The following is a 19,165-nucleotide window of genomic DNA, read 5'->3' as shown; positions in this document are numbered from 1 at the left end:
TGTTCTGATTCAGGGTCTTTCACTGTGAGCAGGCTATCAGTCAAGGCTGCAGTCATCTCAAGGCTCAGCTGGGGAGGATCTGCTTCCAGGCTCCCTCGCATGGCTGTTGGCAGGATTCAGTTCCTCTGGACTATTGGACTGGGGACCTCAGCTCCTCATTGGCTGTTGGCCTGGGGCCTCCCTCAGTTCTTTGCCATGAGAGCTTTCTGCACAGGGCAGCTCACAGCGTGGTGGCTGGTTTCCCTCAGAGCGGGCCAGCAAGCGACAGCAAGCAAGATGGAGGCCACAGTCTAATCTCAGAGTTGACATTCCATTATTTTTGTACATTCTGTTTGTTACAAGATCACATGCAGGGGAGGTGCTTGCACAAGGGTATGGATACCGGGAGGCAGAGAATGAGAACTACCACAGACTGGCCTGAGGCTGTTGGTGTGATTTTGACGTCCTTGCTTCTCCACTGAGGTTGTGATTCCATCTCCCTCTAATCTCTGTCCTAAGGACATAGTACCCTCTGTCTTCTCTCACAGCAGTGCTGATTGTTAGCTCTTCCACCTGCCAACGTTTCCTGACAGTCTTGCTTCCTCTACTCCTCTAATTCTGGGCTGTATGAAAATGACTACCTTCTCTTGTTTATTTGTCGGAAAATCTTTTTGATCCTATGTCTAACACATAGTGAGTCTGATTGATATTCCTGGTTGGCCTGCCATTATTCTCGACTTGCCCTGCCCACCAGCTAACAATCTACATTAAATTAAACTCAAGAAATTTGGTTGGCATGTCTTTTTTGCAGAAAACCTCATCGCAGAGTAAAGAATTTAAATATGCAGAACATAAGAGCCATAGCGTCTTTGTCAGACTTAAGCTCTGTTGCATCACTTGACCTTAACCAGAGGTGCAGTGGGGAGGGAGTTGGCAAGAAACAACTTTAGGAACCACTTCTGGCTAGACTCAGTTAAGCTAGGTAGAGAGGTCCCCACATAGAAGTTATCTTTGTTCATCTATGAGACACATCTATTTGGATGTCCCACTGACATACGAAGGGAGTCAAGAATAATGATCATATTTCTGTCATACATCTATGTCTTCTTAGCTTTCCTGTGATCTTTCATGATTCCTTCATTTTTTACTTCCACAGGTTTGAAACATCATTCATTTTCAGCATCTTCTCCACATGAGGTCATAAGTACTCTAAGCAGTTCTTTCACCACGTTTCAGATTTGTTTCTTTTTATTTCCAAAGCCACAACCCTAATCTAAATTATTGCCCCCTCAAAAGCATGCAGATCTTTCTGACTTTGAACTTCACCATGCTATGTACAGTTAATAAATAATAGTAATTACCCCATCAACATCAACAAAGCTAACATTTATCAAGTGCCTGCTTCTAATGTTTTATATCCATATCCTACTAAGTACAAAGACTGTGCTTGTTTCTTGTATATAGAAAGCTTCAGGAAGATACATTTAGCGTTTATTGAAGACCTACTCTTTGCCAAGGAGTATGCCAAGTATTTTAAATCGTCGTTTATTCCTTATAGTGCAACTCGTGAAAGTAGTTACTATCTCAAGTTTACAGATTTAAAAACTGAGGCTTAGAAAAGTTAAGGGACTTGACCAAGGTGGCAGAATTATAATGCTAACCAAGATTTTTCTAACTTCAATACACATGTGCTTTCTGCTGTTCCACACTGCCTTCCAAGAACTATGGCTAACAGTCTACATTTGTTCTGCAGATATTTGATAAGACCTGTGTGACATGCATTGAGGATACAGTCTCACACCTTTCAGATGCAAATCCCGCTCTGAAAGAGCTTCGTCCAGTAGAGATAAGACATATATCAGTAACTGTAATTCAGAATAGACAAGTGCCCGTAGAGTGGCAGAGGACTTCCGAAGGGGGAGTTTATTTTGAATTGAGAAGTTCGGAAGGTAGACATACTGAGAGAACTGGCATCTGAGCTGGACTTTGACATGTAGGTAGGGTTTGGCTGCAGGAACTTAGACATTTCTTTGAAGGAGTGGAAATAGCATGAGCAAATGCATAGAGATGGAAAATGCACTGTGTGTGATTGTGAGCTTCTTGAGAGAGCCCTCGAAAGTATACTTTTAAAAAACTCTTTGTAGTACTTATTTTTAAAAGACATATAATATGAAAATGTTTCTTTCTTTTTTTTAGCTTACACTTGAGCATGAGTCTTCTTATGATTAGTGAGAATGTAAAATTGGCTCGTGAATATGCACTGCTGGGAAACTATGATTCTGCGATGGTCTATTATCAGGGAGTGCTTGACCAAATGAACAAGTATCTGTATTCAGTCAAAGATACGTACCTCCAGCAGAAATGGCAACAGGTGAGAATCATGGCTGCTCTTTGTTTTAATAGTGTAAGTACTCAGAAGAGAAGATTTAAATAGATTGTCAGTGCTTTTTGCAGTGATGATTTATTTCATGGATTTGTATATAATGTTACTTGATATTAGTAATATTCCATATTCACGATCATCAGTATTATGAGTTCTCAATTATTCTAATTATTGGAATCTAATTAGTGGAATCTAGCATTAAAAAAAAGTAATGATTTTGAAATTTTTTTCTAGATCACATTTTTTACCTGGTAAAATTAGAGTTGACTTTATTAAGCTGTTGTTGAAACTGCAGATGACACCTGAATCTCACAGGTACCCTGTTCCCTTTAGAACATCATAAAGCAGACCATGTTTTAATCGCATGTGAGGAACTTCAGTCACTGAGGACCAATAGAAATTTACAGATGGAAACTGTAGAACTTATAGGTCCAGTTGAAGGTGGCGTTTATAACAAGGTTCAGCTACCTTAGAGAGGAAGGGAATGTTACAGAAATGAAGGTCTTTTTGAGCTGGTCTTCTAGGTAGAATATTATCCCTCAGGTTCTACTGAACTGCTTTTTTGATAGTATTCCATATTAGTCCTTAATTTCTTTGAAAGAGAGAAATATCCTGCTGCTTTGAATTGAACCTCTTTCCCTAAATCTGCCTCTGCATATTCCTTACATTACCAAAAGGGAAAAATATTTTGTTTCATAAGGAGTCTTAAGTTTGTCACTGAAAGACTTTTGTTTTTAGGCCAGAGACTTTGACTTTAAAAGTCTAAGCTTTTTTGTAAAAACACTTAAATCATTTAGTTTTAAAACCAAACATTACCACCTTCATTTCAGTATTTCATATCTATAGTTTTTAAATTGTCAAGACTGCTTTTAAAAAAATATCTTGATTGTATGTGAATTGAGCAATTTATCCTCTGAAGTCATATTTTTCAAACTGTGGGTTGCAATCCATTAGTGAGTTATGAAATTAGTGGATTCTAATCAGCATTTTAAAAGTCAATTAAATAGCATAAAAACCATCCACATGCAACTTGCTAAAGTATTGTTTTTATCAAGCTTTAAAGTTACAGCTAACTTTTCAATTTGTTATGCAATTTGAATAAGAACCGTAAGTCAGTAACATGGCTTAATTAGCCAGAATATTTAATTCATTTTGTCAGAATTAATTTTGCAGTTGAAAACAAGGAATTAATAAACCGTTATTAAATTTCGACAGAATATTTTGGTGTGATTTACTGGGTATCTGATGTCAAAACGGAGGTTTCTGACATCTCTAATAAATGGCGCTAGTTTAATCTTGGCAGTGATTTATTAGTTATAGAAATTTAAACATCCATATTCTCCTTCTCCTTTGAAACCAGGTTTGGCAGGAAATAAATGTGGAAGCTAAACATGTTAAGGATATCATGAAAACACTAGAGAGCTTTAAACTAGACAGCACTCCATTGAAAGCTGCACAGCATGAGCTTCCAGCTTCTGAGGGAGAAGTCTGGTCCTTGCCTGTACCTGTTGAACGAAGGTAAGGGGAGACCTTTTAAGAAACAAACTAGCACAGGAAACTAGTCACATTGGTTATATCTAGGAGAACTGGGTGGCTGAGAGACAGGAATGGGAGAGGTTTTTTACTGAATGCCTTCTATAACTCTTAAATTGTATATCATGTAACTCTGTGACCCATTTCAATTAATTAAATTTAGGTAGAAACAAACCAAAAATATGCTTTTGTGAATGAGTTTAAAGTAGTAGAGACACCGTTATCTTATGGAAGGAGCATGGGGCTGAGAACTGAAATATCTGGGCTCTCATTCTATCTTTGCCACTGTCTGTAGCTTTGGGAAAACCATGTAACCTTTCTAGGCCTCTCACATTTTTCTTATATATAGTGAAGGACTTAGACTAAAATAGTAGTGGTTCTCAAACAAGCTATCGTGAATACTGCTATTCATGAAGCTGTACTCCTGCTAAAATCCAAAAATGGGCTTTTTAATTCAAAGAAAAGATAAAATGTTCTCAATTTTAGGGGTTTTTTTGGGCATTTTTTCCCCCAGCTTCCTATTACCTTGTGTCAGCAAATGAACAGTTAGTGAAAGTGATATTCACCGAAATGCTCTAAACAGCCTATCAGGTTTAGTTTCACTGTGTGTGTGTGTGTGTGTGTGTGTGTGTGTGTGTGTGTGTGTGGTTTTTTTTTTTTTTTTTTTGGTGAGGAAGATTGGCCCTGAGCTGACAGTGTTGCGAATCTTCCTCTTTTTGCTTGAGGAAGATTGTCGCTGAGCTAACATCTGTGCCCATCACCTCTATTTTTTGTATGTGGGATGCCGCCACAGCATGGCTTGATGAGCGGTGTGTAGGTCCACACCCAGGATCTGACCCCGCAAACCCCGGGCCACCAAAGCGGAGTGTGCAGACTTAACCACTATGCCACCGGGTCAGCCCACCACTGTGTTTTTTTGTGTGTGTGAGGAAGATTAGCCTTGACCTAACATCTGATGCCAACCTTCCTCTTTTTGCTGAAAAAGATTGGCCCTGGGCTAACATCCATGCCCATCTTCCTCTCTTTATATGGGACGCCGCCATAGCATGGCTTGACAAACAGTGCATCGGTGCACGCCTGGGATCCAAACCCATGAACCCCGGGCCACCGAAGCAGAGCGCACACACCCAGCCGCTGCACCACTGGGCCGGCCCCCATTGTGTGTTTTTTAACTGACAGGTGTGCAGGTGGAAGTCACTTATCTATTTCATTCGCATAGTAGATTTCCTGGTTTGTATTGCTGATTTCAATTTAAGCATGTATAATAGCACACTGCTTGCAGGTTCTTTGCCCCCAACCAGTGCGAGAACTTTGCGTTAAGTCGTTGCTCAGGTGTTTTTCAGTTGAACATTCTATCATTGTATCTCTTAATTCTTGATTGTATTTTAGGATAGGTGCTGGATATTGAGTGGCTCACTGAAAAAGCCACTCTTATAGGCTACATGTTATTTCGTTTATTTCTCACACTAAGCCTTCCAAATAAGTCAAATTTTCCGTGTATTTCAGATAAGACAGCTGAGGTACAGTGAAGTTGGGTAACTTTTTCCCATTATCACAAAGCTAGTGGAGCTAAGATTTCAACCAGATGTATTTGACTACAAAGCTGGCACTCCCTGCCATACCAGTCATTCTCAAACTCTAGCACACATAAAGATCTCTTGGGGCACTCATTAAAAATGTGGATTCTGAGGCCAGCCCGGTGACATAGCAGTTAAGTGCACATACTCTGCTTTGGCGGCCTAGGGTTCGCAGGTTCAGATCCCCGGCACACACCGACGCACTGCTTGTCAAGCCATGCTGTGGCGGCGTCCCATATAAAAGTAGAGGGGGGCCGGCCCGGTGGCGCAAGCGGTTAAGTGCGCGCGCTCCGCTGCGGCGGCCCGGGGTTCGCTGGTTCGGATCCCGGGCGCGCACCGACGCACTGCTTGGTAAGCCATGCTGTGGCGGCGTCCCATATAAAGTGGAGGAAGATAGGCACCGATGTTAGCCCAGGGCCGTCTTCCTCAGCAAAAAAAGAGGAGGATTGGCGGATGTTAGCTCAGGGCTGATCTCCTCACAAAAAAATAAAAAAAATAAAAAAAAATAAATAAAAAAAAAAAGTAGAGGAAGATGGGCATGAATGTTAGCCCAGGGCCAATCTTCCTCAGCAAAAAAGAGGATGATTGGCATCGGATGTTAGCTCAGGGCTAATCTTTCTCACACACACACAAAAAAATGCGGGTTCTGGGGTTGCACTCCCGGAGAGTCTGATATAATAGATAGCAGGTGGAGGCCAGGGCTCTGCATGTCATTCTGGTCCAGGTGGTCCGCGGATCACACTTTGAGAAGTACAGTAGCAAAGTGCTCCCTCTCCAGTTTAAGGTCAACTAACGAGTATTGATCGTTTCTTAGCCACTTGAATCTTCTTCAGTTCCAGATAAAAGTGCAAATGTTCTGGGGCCGGCCCCGTGGTGCAAGCAGTCAAGTGTGCCGCGCCGCTCTGCTCTGGCGGCCTGGGGTTCGCTAGTTCGGATCCCAGGCGCGCACCGACGCACTGCTTGGCAAGCCATGCTGTGGTGGCGTCCCATATAAAGTGGAGGAAGATGGGCACGGATGTTAGGCCGGGGCCAATCTTCCTCAGCAAAAAGGAGGATTGGCAGATGTTAGCACAGGGCTGATCTCCTCACAAAAAAAAAAAAGTGCAAATGTTCCGTTACTGACTCTGATAGCTTTTGAATGTTTACTAAATTTTCCCCTTGCTCCTAAGCACTTTTCATATAGATTATGTTTTCTGTTATATTTTAGAATTCACTAAAAAAATGTACAGCAATAGGCTCATTAAAGTAGAATAGGAAAATGCATGAAAGTAGGGGAAAATCATATACTCATTCTAGTGTGACTTCTAGTCCCCTGTGCAGTGTTTATTTTCATCATTGTATTTGTGCTATATCCATAATGTGTAACTTTGTACCCTGTTTTTTAAAAAAAATCCTAATAGACCACAGTCATTACATGTGCCAAGTACTGTGTTAATTGCTTTATGTATATTGTGTAATTCTCAAAAGAACCTTAGAAAGTAGCTACTAGTTTTTGGCTTCAATTTCTGATGAGGAAACGTAAGCTTAGGTAGGTTAAGTAATTTGCTCTTCATATTGTAAACATTGATAGTTTATAAGCCATGTCAGGCCTTTTTCTTCACTGCTGCTTGTAAAGGGTTGTTTGCTACTCTTTTGAGTGAGATGTAACCTACATAGTTAACCATGCTCTTACTGGTTAATTTTCCCTTTTTTGTTACTATAAATAAAGTGAATATTTGAGTGAAACTTTTTCCACATTTATGATTGCTTTTTTCTTAATTTCAGAAGTAGAACTAAATAATAAATGAGTCAGATTGTGTTTTTATTTTTTCTTGCCTGTGAGTATGTTTTACTCCTCTTTACTTTCTCTTTTCTTTCCTCCTTCTGGAGAGTCGTCATTTGGCCCTTGTATTAGTTTGCTCCAGCTGCCCTAACAAAGTGCTACAGACTGAGTGGCTTAAACAGCAGAAATTTATTTCTCACAGTTCTGGAGGCTGGAAAGTCCAAGATCAAGGTGCTGGCTGATTTGGTTCCTGGTGAGGACTCCTCCTGAGCAGGTGGCTGCCTTCTCTCTCTGTGCTGCCATGACAGAGGGAAGGAGCTAGCTCTCTGACTCTTATGAGGACACTAAGCTTTAGATGAAGGCCCCACCCTTATGGCCTTATTTAACTTTAATTACTTCCTTATTCCAGATGGTGACGTTGGGGTTAGGGATTCAACATAATGAATTCTCAGGGGACACAAACATTCAGTCCATAACAGCCATGTAACTCCTCTCTCAGTTATTAGTAAAGACTTTCCAGTGAATAGATGTGCCCAGTGAAAATTCTGTTGATTTCTAGTTTAATGAACTATTTGGTCACCTCAGTCTAACAAGCAGAGGCAGGAGGATTCTTTCTTGGGGGTAGTGGGAAGTTGAGTTAGATGAGCCTCTTCATCTTGAAAATGCTCTGATAATGAGCCCTAGGGTCCCTTCTTATTGCTTCTTGCTTTCTTCATTATCTTTTTCCGCCTCTCATTTTAAATGCTCTGGATGGCTGTTACTCTTTGACTTTACTTGCTGCATCTTTCTGTTTCTTCCTGTAATTTATTTTACTTGCTCCCTCAACTGGATATCCTTCAAAACTCTTTTTCTATTAGCCTTCCTTTGTACTCATGCTTAGGAGAGCTTATTCGTTCTTCAGCTCTATTGGTGATTCTAACCTTGTCGTTACCTAAGTTGTAGTCCCACTAAAGACTAGATTCAGCTGATCCAGTATTCTCTTCTGGAGCTGTGCACAAAAATGTTTGTACGAGGAGGTTCATCGAAGCCTTTTAGAGAAAAGATTAAAATAGCTTAAAAGCTATTAGTTGTGATCCTTTTAAAATGTCTTTTAAAAGTCAGCTCATGTGCCTCAAATATCTTCTCATCTCACAGAATAAAACTCAAAGTTTTCTTCACGTCTTCAGTGTCCTATGAGGTCTGGTTCCTCTGTCCCCACTGCCTCTGTGACCTGAGTTCTTACACCTCTCTCTCGGTCTCCCGGAGCAAGTCAGACACACAGATGCTTCAGTTCTTCGCACTTGCCTTTCCTTCAGCTCAGATGTTTGATGGCTTGTGCTCTCATTTCTTTCAGGCCTCTACTTAAATGCACCTCAGAAGGGCTGTCTCTGATCCCCCCACCTAGAAAACCACCCCCTCCCCCATCTATATCCCCTACCCTTCTTTGTTTTTCTAGATAGCACTTAGCATCATCTGATGTACTGTTCATTTCTTCATTGAAATTTCCTCCCCCCAACACTTGTATGTAAGCCTGTGAGAATAAAGCCTTTTATTAAGATTATTTTCCAATTTTTTTATCTCTAGTGCATAGAGTAGTGCCTATCAATAGTAGTAGTTCAGTAAATTATTTTTTGGATGAATGAATAGCTAGCAGTAAGAAGTGGATAAAGTGTGGCACATTTTATGTGATTGACTGACATCGAGTCATTAAAAGTCATTTATGAGGAGATGATACAGGAAATACCTCATGATATAAGGAGTAAAGAAAAATATGAGTGTATCTGTGTAATGCTTCCAATTTTGGTTAAATGAAAGGCAGCTATGAGAAAATAGACTAATATGTTAAGTGGTTAACTCTGGATAGTGGGCTTACAGGTGACTTTTTTATTCTTTAGACTTTATTATATTTCAGTGTTTATTTTATATTTTTTCCAGTAAGGGGAAAAATAACTATATAATTTAATGGTATATCTCCACTTGGCTATCCAAGTTTCTAAATCCAAAATTGAACCACCATCATTCCTTCCACATATGCATTGGTTTTACTTTATCATCCTCCCAAATTCTCATTCTCAACTTTCCACATGTAGGAGTGTCTTTTTTAATAGTGTGTCTCTTGGACTCTCATTGTTACTGCCTTAAGCTAGGCCCTCATCTCATGCTGTGATAACATTTGTAATCTGCAGACCTGTCCCTGCTTTCTGTTTCCTTATCAGTATATCTTATTCAGTATTAGACTAATCTTTCTAAAACCTTTTCAGGGGCAGTTAGCTAAAAGCCAAGCCTCTAGAAGAGAGACTCAGATCTTCTACTTACTGAACCAGCTTGTCTGTTCAGTATCCTCTCTTCATGTTCACCATTGTCTCTATAGTTAGTGTCTTCATAATCCTTTACATAGATTAAGCTCATTTTGATTTCTTTGCTTTTCTTCATGGACTTTCTTGCCTGCAGTTGTACCCTCTTGTTTGGTTCATCTCCTGTGTTTCCAGGCCCAATTTATTTTCTGTCTTCACGAGGCCATTGCCATAGCACGAGGTCTCTTTCACACTTTCTAGGATACTTACCTAGTTTCACGTATCTTCTTCTTTCTTAACTATACTTGAGGTATTGAGGACAGGACTCCCCTGCCTTTTTTATTGCTCATTTTAATGGCCCCAGCCAAGTCTAGGGGCAGAGTGAGAGCTGATATTTGAGAGGTCTGAATCCAGCCACAGAAAGAAGATGAGATGAGATGATGCCTGTTAAGTGACCACCCATCAGTTCTGTAACTGTCCAGAGCTAGAGCTTTTGTCAGTTTTTTATGGGAAAATGATTATATTTTATTAATTAAAACATGAGAACTATGATACATTCTAAATAAAATGGTACCAAATTGCATATATACCAGTGGATAAATGTGAAGTCTACACCTGTGCTGTATTCTGGTTCTTTTGATAAAACTTGCTTCTCTAATAATTGTTCTCTTTTCAGTTTCCGAGAATCAGACTAATTTTTCATTCATCCTTGGTCTACAGCAGCTATTTCCTTTCAAAGGAGAGGTGACGTTAGGTCTTAGATTGCAGTGACCTTAAGTTTATTCAGTCCTGTCTTGTGTTCATTATTGCCTTGGCTTCTTTAGGTCGTAAACTTTAACTCACACACTGTGTTCATCTGTAGTTGGACCAACTCCAGGAGTTGATTGTGATTGTCATGATCTTGTGTTTGATTAGACCCTCACCAGGACCTAGGAAACGCCAGTCTCCTCAGTATAGTGACCCTAAGCCACATGGGAACCGTCCAAGTACAACTGTCAGAGTTCACCGTCCATCTGCACACAATCTTCACAACGACAGAGGGAAGGCTGTTCGTTATCGGGAAAAGAAAGAACAGAATAAAGGAAGAGAGGAAAAGGTAAATGTTACTGATTTTCATAATTGAAAAAGTTACTAACGTTAAAAGTGAAGACTACAAATTTTCATAATTTTTAGACACCTAAAACTGCTAGACTATAATAAAACCTTGGTCACACTCCACCTAGGCAAGAATTTTTCCCACTCACTAGTCAACAAATAGTTTTGGCTGTTTTTTGTAACTTTATATCTTGATACAATTTCAGACTTGCAAACAGGTTGCAAGAATGGTATAAGGAACTTCCGTATATTCTTTACCCAGTTTTACCAGTTACTGATATTTTGCCCCTTTTGCTTTATCATTTGCTCTCATTGACATTTTTTCTCTCTTTATCATTTGCTCTCATTGACATTTTTTTTTTCTGAAGCATTGAGAGTAAGTTGTAGGTATCATGCCCTTTTACCAATGAATACTTCAGAGTATTTCCTAAGTGCTAGGACATCCTTTTATATAAACACAATACAGTTATCAAAAGCTGTAAATTTTACATTGATACAGTACAGTTATCTAATCCACAGACCTTCAAAAATTTAGCCAGTTATCCCAATAATGTCATTTATAGCTTTCTCCCTGCTGTGCCAAGATCCAGCATAGAGGCGTACCTCACATTTAGTTGTCATGTTTCTTTAGTCTCTTTTAATGGCAACATTTCCTCAGCCTTTGTCTTTTTTGGCCAGGCATTTTTGAAGCGTTCAGATAAGTTATTTTGTAGAATGTCCCTCAATTTGTGTTTGTCTGATGTCTCCTCTTGAAACATTTTTGGCAGGAATACCACTGAGGTGAAGTTTTGTTCTTCTCAGTACATCATATAAAGAGGCAGAGGGTGTTAATTTGTTCTCCTGCTCGTAATGAATTGGATCGCTTGGTTAGGGTGGTGTCTGCCAGGTCTCTCCCCTATAAAGTTACTCTTTTTTCTGTATAATAATTTGTGGGGAGATACTTTGAGACTATGTAAATATCCTATTGCTCATCAAAATTTCTTCTACTTGTTTTAGCATCCAGTAATTCTTGCCTGAATCAGTTATTCCTCTGATGATGGAAAAGTCATGTTTTCTAATGCCATTATTTCTTCACATTAATTGGCATTCTACTGTAAGGAAAAGCTTTGTCTCTTCCCCTTTATTTAATTTTATCACTATGGACTCATGGATTCTTATTTTATTCAGTGAGTTATAATTTGTTACTATCTTTTTAATACTTGTCCAAGATTTGAGGAGTGAGAGACCCTTCGAGCAGGATCTTAGTCTTTTTGACATGTACTCACTGTGCTCTGGGCACTTCCTCATTTTCTGGCACGATAAGATGTTCCAGGCTCATCTTGTATTTCCCCCCTTTCTCCAGGGAAATCGGGTTTCTGTTAATGAGGAGTGGGATTTAGAAACTGAGATTTCAGTGCCAATTAATATTTTTTGAGGGCTTATGCTCTCTTGTAGTAAGCATATGGGAATCTGAGAGCTTCGTTTCGTCCCTTCTACTTCCACTTCTTCACCCTCCCCTGCCCACGGCAAATATACAGTGTGATGTGGCTGTGATGTGAACAAGTATGGGATAGCTTGTACCACAAGGACCCCTCCACATCACCTGGGCAAAGTAGAAACTGCATATAGCAAAATATAAAGCCCCTAGTGTTGCCCATCCGTTCCTTTTCAAAACATCACATCAGCCCCTCCTTCAAGTTCCTTCTCATAGGTTTGCAGTCTAACTTTGTAATTCTTTTTTTTTTTTTTTTTTGTGAGGAAGATCAGCTCTGAGCTAACATCTGGTGCCAATCCTCCTCTTTTTTTTGCTGAGGAAGATTGGCCCTGAGCTAACATCCGTGCCCGTCGTCCTCTGCTTTATATGGGACGCCGCCACGGCATGGCTTGACAAGTGTGCGTCGGTGCACGCCTGGGATCCGAACCTGCGAACCCCGGGCCGCCGAAGCAAAGCTGGAGCACTTAACCACTTGCACCACTTGGCCAGCCCCCAAACTTTGTAATTCTACATGAGAGCCTCATCCAGTAACCAGCAAATGCACACCTTTAACCACAACCTTCCTTGTTGATAAAGATACAGGTGTCCATTTAGCTCTTGAATTTGTGCCGTCTGCTGTATTCCCTCTCCTCCCCACTTCCGGAGGTCAATTGCCCTTGTACATCTGGATAGTCAGGTCCCTTGAGTCCCTCTCACCGTGGTTCTGCAGTCCTCCATCCCTGCACTTTCAGCAGCAGCAGTTCTGTTTTCGTTCCTGAAACAGGGAAGGATATGGGGAAGGCGGCTAATGAATCTGGCCTTTGGAGTATTATCAAGACCAAGGTTGCCCTGGCCTGTCATCTAGGGCTTGCGTTGTAAGCCCTGTAACCATCTGTGGTCTCTAGAGGTTCCTTTTTTGCCTATACACGTCCAATTGCTTCAGCACTGTTTGTTGAAAAGTCTGCATTTCTCCACTGAATTGCTTTTATAGGTTTCTCAAAAATCAGTTGGGCATATTTATGTGGGTCTATTTCTGGGTTCTGTATTATGTTTCATTGATATATGTATCTCTCTCTCAACTGATACCCACAGTCTTGGTTACTGTAGCTATATAAAAGTCTTGAAATAGGGTAGACTTATTCATTCCATTTTATTCTTCCTTTTCAATGTTGTTTTAGCTATTCTAGTTGCTTTCTTTTTCTATATAAATTTTAGAATCGGCTTTTCTATGTCTACAGAGAATCTTGCTGAGATTTTGATAGGAATTATGTTAAACCTATATATCAATTTGGGGAAAATTGGCATCTTTATTACCTTGAGTCTTTCAATCCATAAATATGTTACCTCTTTTTATTTAGTTCTTTAATTTCTTTCATCAGCATTGTATAATTTTCCGCATACAAGCCTTGCATGTTTTGTTAGATTTTACATCTATTTCATTTTTTAAATGATTCTAAGTAGTATTGTATTTTTGATTTCAGTATGCACGTATTCATTGCTAGTATATAGAAATACAATTGACTGTTTAAAAATTATTTTTGTTAAATTGTAGTTTAAATATATGTAACTAAAATTTACCATTTTAAACATTTTTAAGTATGCAGTTCAGTGTAATTGAGTACATTCATGTTGTGGAACTGTTACCACCATCCATGCACAGAACATTTTTAATTTTGCAAAACTGAAACTCTGCACCAATTAAACAATAACTCCCTGAAAAGGAAAACTGTTTTCTGTTTAGGTTTTTATGGAGGCTTCATTGCGTGAACATGATTGATTAAATCATTGGCCATTGGTGCTTAATTGAACCTCCAGCCCCTCTCCCCTCCGCAGAGGTTGGAAGGTGAGGCTTTAAGTTCCAACCCTCAAATCACATGTTTGGTTCCCCTGTCAACAGCCCCATCCTGTGGTTACTAGGGGCTTTCTAAAAATCACCTCATTAACATAAACTCAGGTGTCGGTGAAAGGGGCTTGTTATGAATAACAAAAGACACCCCTTTCACCTTTACTGCTCTGGAGCTATTTCAGGGACTGGGAACCAAAACTAAATTTTATGACAAAAGATGCTAGAACTAGAAAGTGCCTCCTATTTGTGTCTTCCTGGGCTTGCAGTGTAACTTCCCAGAAGTCAGGGACAGTGTCTGCTTTTTGTCCCCCACAGCTGCTAGATTCTTGGTAAATATCTGTGAATGATGACTTCATAAATACTTAGTAGAAAAGGTAACCTTCTCCTGTTTTCAGTGTTACACAGTACCGTCCTTGAATCTTTTATGTTACTGTTGGATGCTCAACGTGTAAGTTGTGAGGCAGATGCTTATTGGTTAAGTCTAGACATTAATGCTGACTTTAGACGGCACCATTGACAAAGAAGTCATCATGCTATGGGCAAAAAAGTGTTATGGAGATGGGGTAACAATCCTAATACAAGGCCAAGTAAATGATTACTTACCCTACTGCAGACCTTCGTAAATTTTCTTGGCTCATAAAATTCATGAATGTCTCAGTAATTTTTTCACAGCACCTCTAGGTTGTAAAGAATACCCATCCGTTTATGAAGAAGTTAGGTTCAAACAACTTTGTTTATATGCTAACAACACTGGACACTGCACGGTTTCTCAGACCTGGGGGTCAGAGTGGACATTGCACTCTCATTTCCCCTCCTTCAGGATTTTTCCCACTACATCTTTTACCACAGCAACTGCCAAAAACTCAGCTTCACAAAAATGTATTATTGAAAGGAATGTAGCAGTCTTAATGTAGAAACTGTGAACTGCCTTGAGCTGGTAGTTAACCAGTGTTCATCAGATGCTGCTGTGTTTCCCTCGACCATCTAACATACCCTGCGTGCCCCGTGAGTTTGCGTGGTGCCTGGAGAACGTCACTTCACAGTTTGGGAGCTGCGGCCCTGCTGGCTGTCCTCACAGAGGATGGGAGGAATCTCACCCATGGCCTGAGGTGTCTCTTTTGGAGGGGGGTGGGTATAGTGAAAAGGGATGTTTTAGGAGCATTGATGAGGACTGAGTAGGTGGTTAAAGACGGAGCCATAGTCTTAGCTAAATAAACATCTGTCTTTAACCTTACCTCCTCTAAAAGTTGGAGATAAATGTCGTACATATCTGATATTTGCTAGTGACCACAGTTAATCTCAATATTAAATTTTTTGATTCTTGCCACTTCGTATGCATAATATTTTTATTTTTCTTTAACACTTTTGTCATACTTTTTATGTAAAAATAAAAATTGAGTAGGAAACTTTGATCTTGATATGGAAGGATGACTTATAGTCTTTGATTCTGTCCTTAATACTTATACTCTTTACTATATTAGCTTTTTAAAAAATATCATTGGAGTCCAGTCTTTGTTTCTGACTCACAGAAGCAAAATATAGTTTTTGAGTCAACCAAAAGCTCTTGTTTTTTTCTCCCAATGTAGAACAAATCACCCGCTGCAGTTACAGAACCAGAGACAAATAAATTTAATAGTACTGGATATGATAAGGACTTAGTAGAAGCTTTGGAAAGAGATATAATTTCTCAGAATCCCAATGTTCGATGGTAAGTTATATCAAAACAAAATAATTGGGTGCTGATGATGCTTTTTGGAAGAGAAAATGGAGCAACTGTGGGCATGCACTGAAGATCAGTCCTTGGGGTTAGAACTGGAGTGCATCAGTGTTAGCATGACACATATTGAAAACCTTCACCGCGGTTCAGGCTGTACCAATTTTTTGTCTGAAATTTTTTTATTTAATAAAATAATAGTAAAATAAAATTTTTATTAAATAAACAACTCTTACATACAGAATGGGAATAAGATCACAGAAACCTCATCTTCCCTTTGGGACAGCGTCTCATGGTGAAATGGCAATGATTCTTATGCCTGTGTTGCTTATCTGTAGGGTTATCCAATAGGTGCTGCTTTTGTTTCCTGTTACTTAGAGCAGTGCTTATCAAGTCTCTTAATATTATATCTAGTCAAAGAACTGTAGTTTATCATAATGAGTTTATAAAAGCTCCCTTTCCCACAAAGTTAGGTACATTCTGTTATATATTTTTTGTTAAAACCTTAATGATTTTAGGTATAGTTTTGGGGATATTTTAGAAGTATTTTTTGGTACTTGATATTTATACAGTGAACAGATATTTTAATTAAAAACACCACGTAGGGGCTGGCCCAGTGGCGCAAGCAGTTAAGTGCGCGCGCTCCACTGAGGTGGCCCGGGGTTCGCCGGTTCGGATCCCGGGCACGCACCGACGCATCGCTTGGCAAGCCATGCTGTGGTGGTGTCCCATATAAAGTGGAGGAAGATGGGCACGGTTGTTAGCCCAGGGCCAGTCTTCCTCAGCAAAAAATAGAGGACGATTGGCAGATGTTAGCACAGGGCTGATCTTCCTCACAAAAAACAGAACAAAATAACAAAAAAAAACGCCACATGTACCAGCAGCAGCAGTCGTGTTCTAGCCGTTGGCGATGGCGTCGTCGCAGTCTCTGTGACGCTCTTTAACCTAGTGTCTACCTCTTAGTAGGGTTGGGGGCAGAGCAGCAGTATTGCAGCCTGTCTCTGCTTTGTGCCCTTTTTATTCTTATGGTATTCTTTAATGGGCTCATTGTTTCCCAATCGTGGAGTTTATGGAATGAGCATCATAAGAGCAGGAATTTAAAATGAGATGGCATAATATTACTTAAGAGTGGGCCTATAGACCTGTGTTCTCATTCACCAAGCTGAAAATCATTACTGCCAAGAACTGAAGATACAGATTATGCTCTTTTTATATCCTGGTTTGCTCGCCGGCCTCATCACAGTGTGTTAGTTCGCTAGGGCCTAGGGAGAGCCTTATTAGCATTCTGTCAGCAACGTAAAGTCGTGTGCTTCCAGTGGTTCTCAAGAATGACTACATAGAATTAAATATATAATCTAAGAGCTTGTTGATACAATATCTTCTCTTTCAGGGATGATATTGCTGATTTAGTAGACGCTAAAAAGTTGCTTAAGGAAGCCGTGGTGTTACCAATGTGGATGCCAGAATTCTTTAAAGGCATTCGGAGACCGTGGAAGGTAAGCTTATTATTATTATGGCATTGTCCAAGTGAATGTCAGGTGCATTGCCATTGAATGCATTTATCTGTATCGTGAGAACCGAGGGGACAAAGTACACTAGGTCAAGAAAATTTTAAATTAAAAGGGTATGTGGTGTTATTCAGAATTTTGCTTAGACCAAAAGCTATTGCAAGGTTCCCAGAATGAGAAATAGGTACACTGTGATCTTTGCAAAGTTGGACACAGCAGATTTAGAATGAGCTTTTATTTGCAAATCTGAACAAGTCACCTAATGTAAAAATACACCTTTTATGTGTCATGTTGCAGAACTTATATCCTATATTTCTTGTAATTGTTCTTAAGAAATTATTGAGACATATCTGCGTCTAATGAGTACTTTTTTAAAATCATGGGCTGATCTGAAAAGAAACTGTCAAAAAGAACTCTTGCTTAGATTTGGAAAATGTACTAATGGCTAACTTTGCACTATTATTTTTAAAAATTGTTTAAATGTTAAGTGATAAGCAAGGTACAAAATTATAGACATACTTTAAGTATGACTATGTAAAGAAAATAACTAATTTGTTTGAGCAAAAAGACTAGCAGGAAATATATACAGATACTAATGGTATCTGTGTTAGGGTATGATATTACAGCATCAATATTATAATATTGATTATATTTTTTTCTCATCTCTAGTTCCAAATTTTTAACACTGTAGTACCTTACTTTTGTAATGGAAAAAGTAAATTTGTGATAAAATATCCTTCTGTTTATCTTTCTGTTTGTCTTTTATTTGTCTTAATATTATATATAAGTTGGTTGAAAATTGATCCTTAGTAATGGAATTCTTGGGAATTAGAACGATTGCAGATAAATCCTTTGCTTACACTGTTACATTCCCAACAGGGAGTGTTGATGGTTGGCCCACCTGGCACGGGAAAGACCCTTCTTGCTAAAGCAGTAGCTACGGAATGCAAGACAACATTCTTCAATGTCTCTTCATCAACTCTGACTTCCAAATACAGAGGAGAGTCTGAGAAGCTTGTTCGTCTTCTTTTCGAAATGGTGAATGTTTGAGACAACTTGAATGATCTTTACCTCTAAAAGGGGAGAAGTGAGTTGTAACTGTCTCCAGTGTGTAGAATAGCTACACAGAATGACATTGTGCCCGTGAAGCTAGAATCCTTCACTAACGTGAAAACTTGAGTTCTCTTTGTCTGCTTTCTCCCAGAGGAAGAACCGTCTGTTAGCTTTGGGCATGCTCACGTGATCTGCAGTACTAATCTGCTATAGGAATTTGAAATTATTGTTTTTTAAGTCAGTAGGCTTAGTTATAATATGGTACATGCAGTATTATAACAGTAATGCAAAAAGCTGAAAATCATAAGTGATTGTGGAGCTTAGATCACCTACAATCTATGAACTCTACCAAATACCCCAAGTTTAATGACCCGATCTTTAGATTAAGTTGTTTGCTTCTCACTTTTAGTTTCTTTTTCCTTCTTCCACTCCCGCTGATCTGTGTAATCCAGCAAGTCCTGGGAGACTGTTTGGATGGGACTCAGCAGCTCTTTAGACTTCAGGCTTGGTTGAGCTTCCCTGATTATTTCAGCCTTGTCTCATTTAAGGAAGAGTGCAGTTATGTGTATTAGGACAGAGTTATGCTTATTATGTGGACAGTGACAAAGACTTACATTCTTTTTTTTTTTATTGATGTCATAATAGTTAATAACTGTGAAACTTTAGTTGTACATTATTATTTGTCAGTCACCACGTAAATGTGTCCCTTCACCCCTTGTGCCCACCCCCAACCCCCTTCCCCCTGGTAACCACCAACCTATTCTCTCTGTCCCTGTGTTAGTTTATCTTCCACGTATGAGTGAAATCACGCGGTGTTTGTCTTCTGTCTGGCTTATTTCACTTAACATAGTACCCTCCAGGTCCATCTGTATTGTTGCAAATGGGATGATTTTGTCTTTTTTTATGTCTGATTGTGTTCCATTGTATATATATACATCTTCTTTATCCAATCATCAGTTGAGGGACACTTGGGTTGCTTCCACTTCTTG

At 39.5% G+C, this 19,165-nt stretch overlaps 1 protein-coding gene across 4 annotated transcripts in view; it reads left to right on the top strand.

Moving 5' to 3' along the window:
- The window catches only part of KATNA1 (katanin catalytic subunit A1), a 35,093-nt gene that overhangs the window by 4,180 nt on the left and 11,748 nt on the right, over positions 1-19,165 (top strand). For 3 of the 4 annotated variants that reach the window (XM_058534266.1, XM_058534263.1, XM_058534264.1), the window contains exons 2-7: positions 2,176-2,350; positions 3,723-3,880; positions 10,423-10,603; positions 15,488-15,609; positions 17,006-17,111; positions 18,003-18,161. In XM_058534266.1, coding sequence (XP_058390249.1) covers positions 2,189-2,350; positions 3,723-3,880; positions 10,423-10,603; positions 15,488-15,609; positions 17,006-17,111; positions 18,003-18,161 — 888 coding nt within the window. In that variant the 5' untranslated portion in view covers positions 2,176-2,188. Of the gene's footprint in view, positions 1-2,175; positions 2,351-2,596; positions 2,678-3,722; positions 3,881-10,422; positions 10,604-15,487; positions 15,610-17,005; positions 17,112-18,002; positions 18,162-19,165 lie in introns of those variants that run through there. The other variant, XM_058534265.1, reaches the window with a different exon arrangement.

The sequence above is a fragment of the Diceros bicornis genome, chromosome 39 (genome assembly GCF_020826845.1).
Source record: "Diceros bicornis minor isolate mBicDic1 chromosome 39, mDicBic1.mat.cur, whole genome shotgun sequence".
In the NCBI taxonomy this organism is placed as follows: Eukaryota; Metazoa; Chordata; class Mammalia; order Perissodactyla; family Rhinocerotidae; genus Diceros; species Diceros bicornis.
This window is presented reverse-complemented; position numbering and strand designations above follow the sequence as displayed.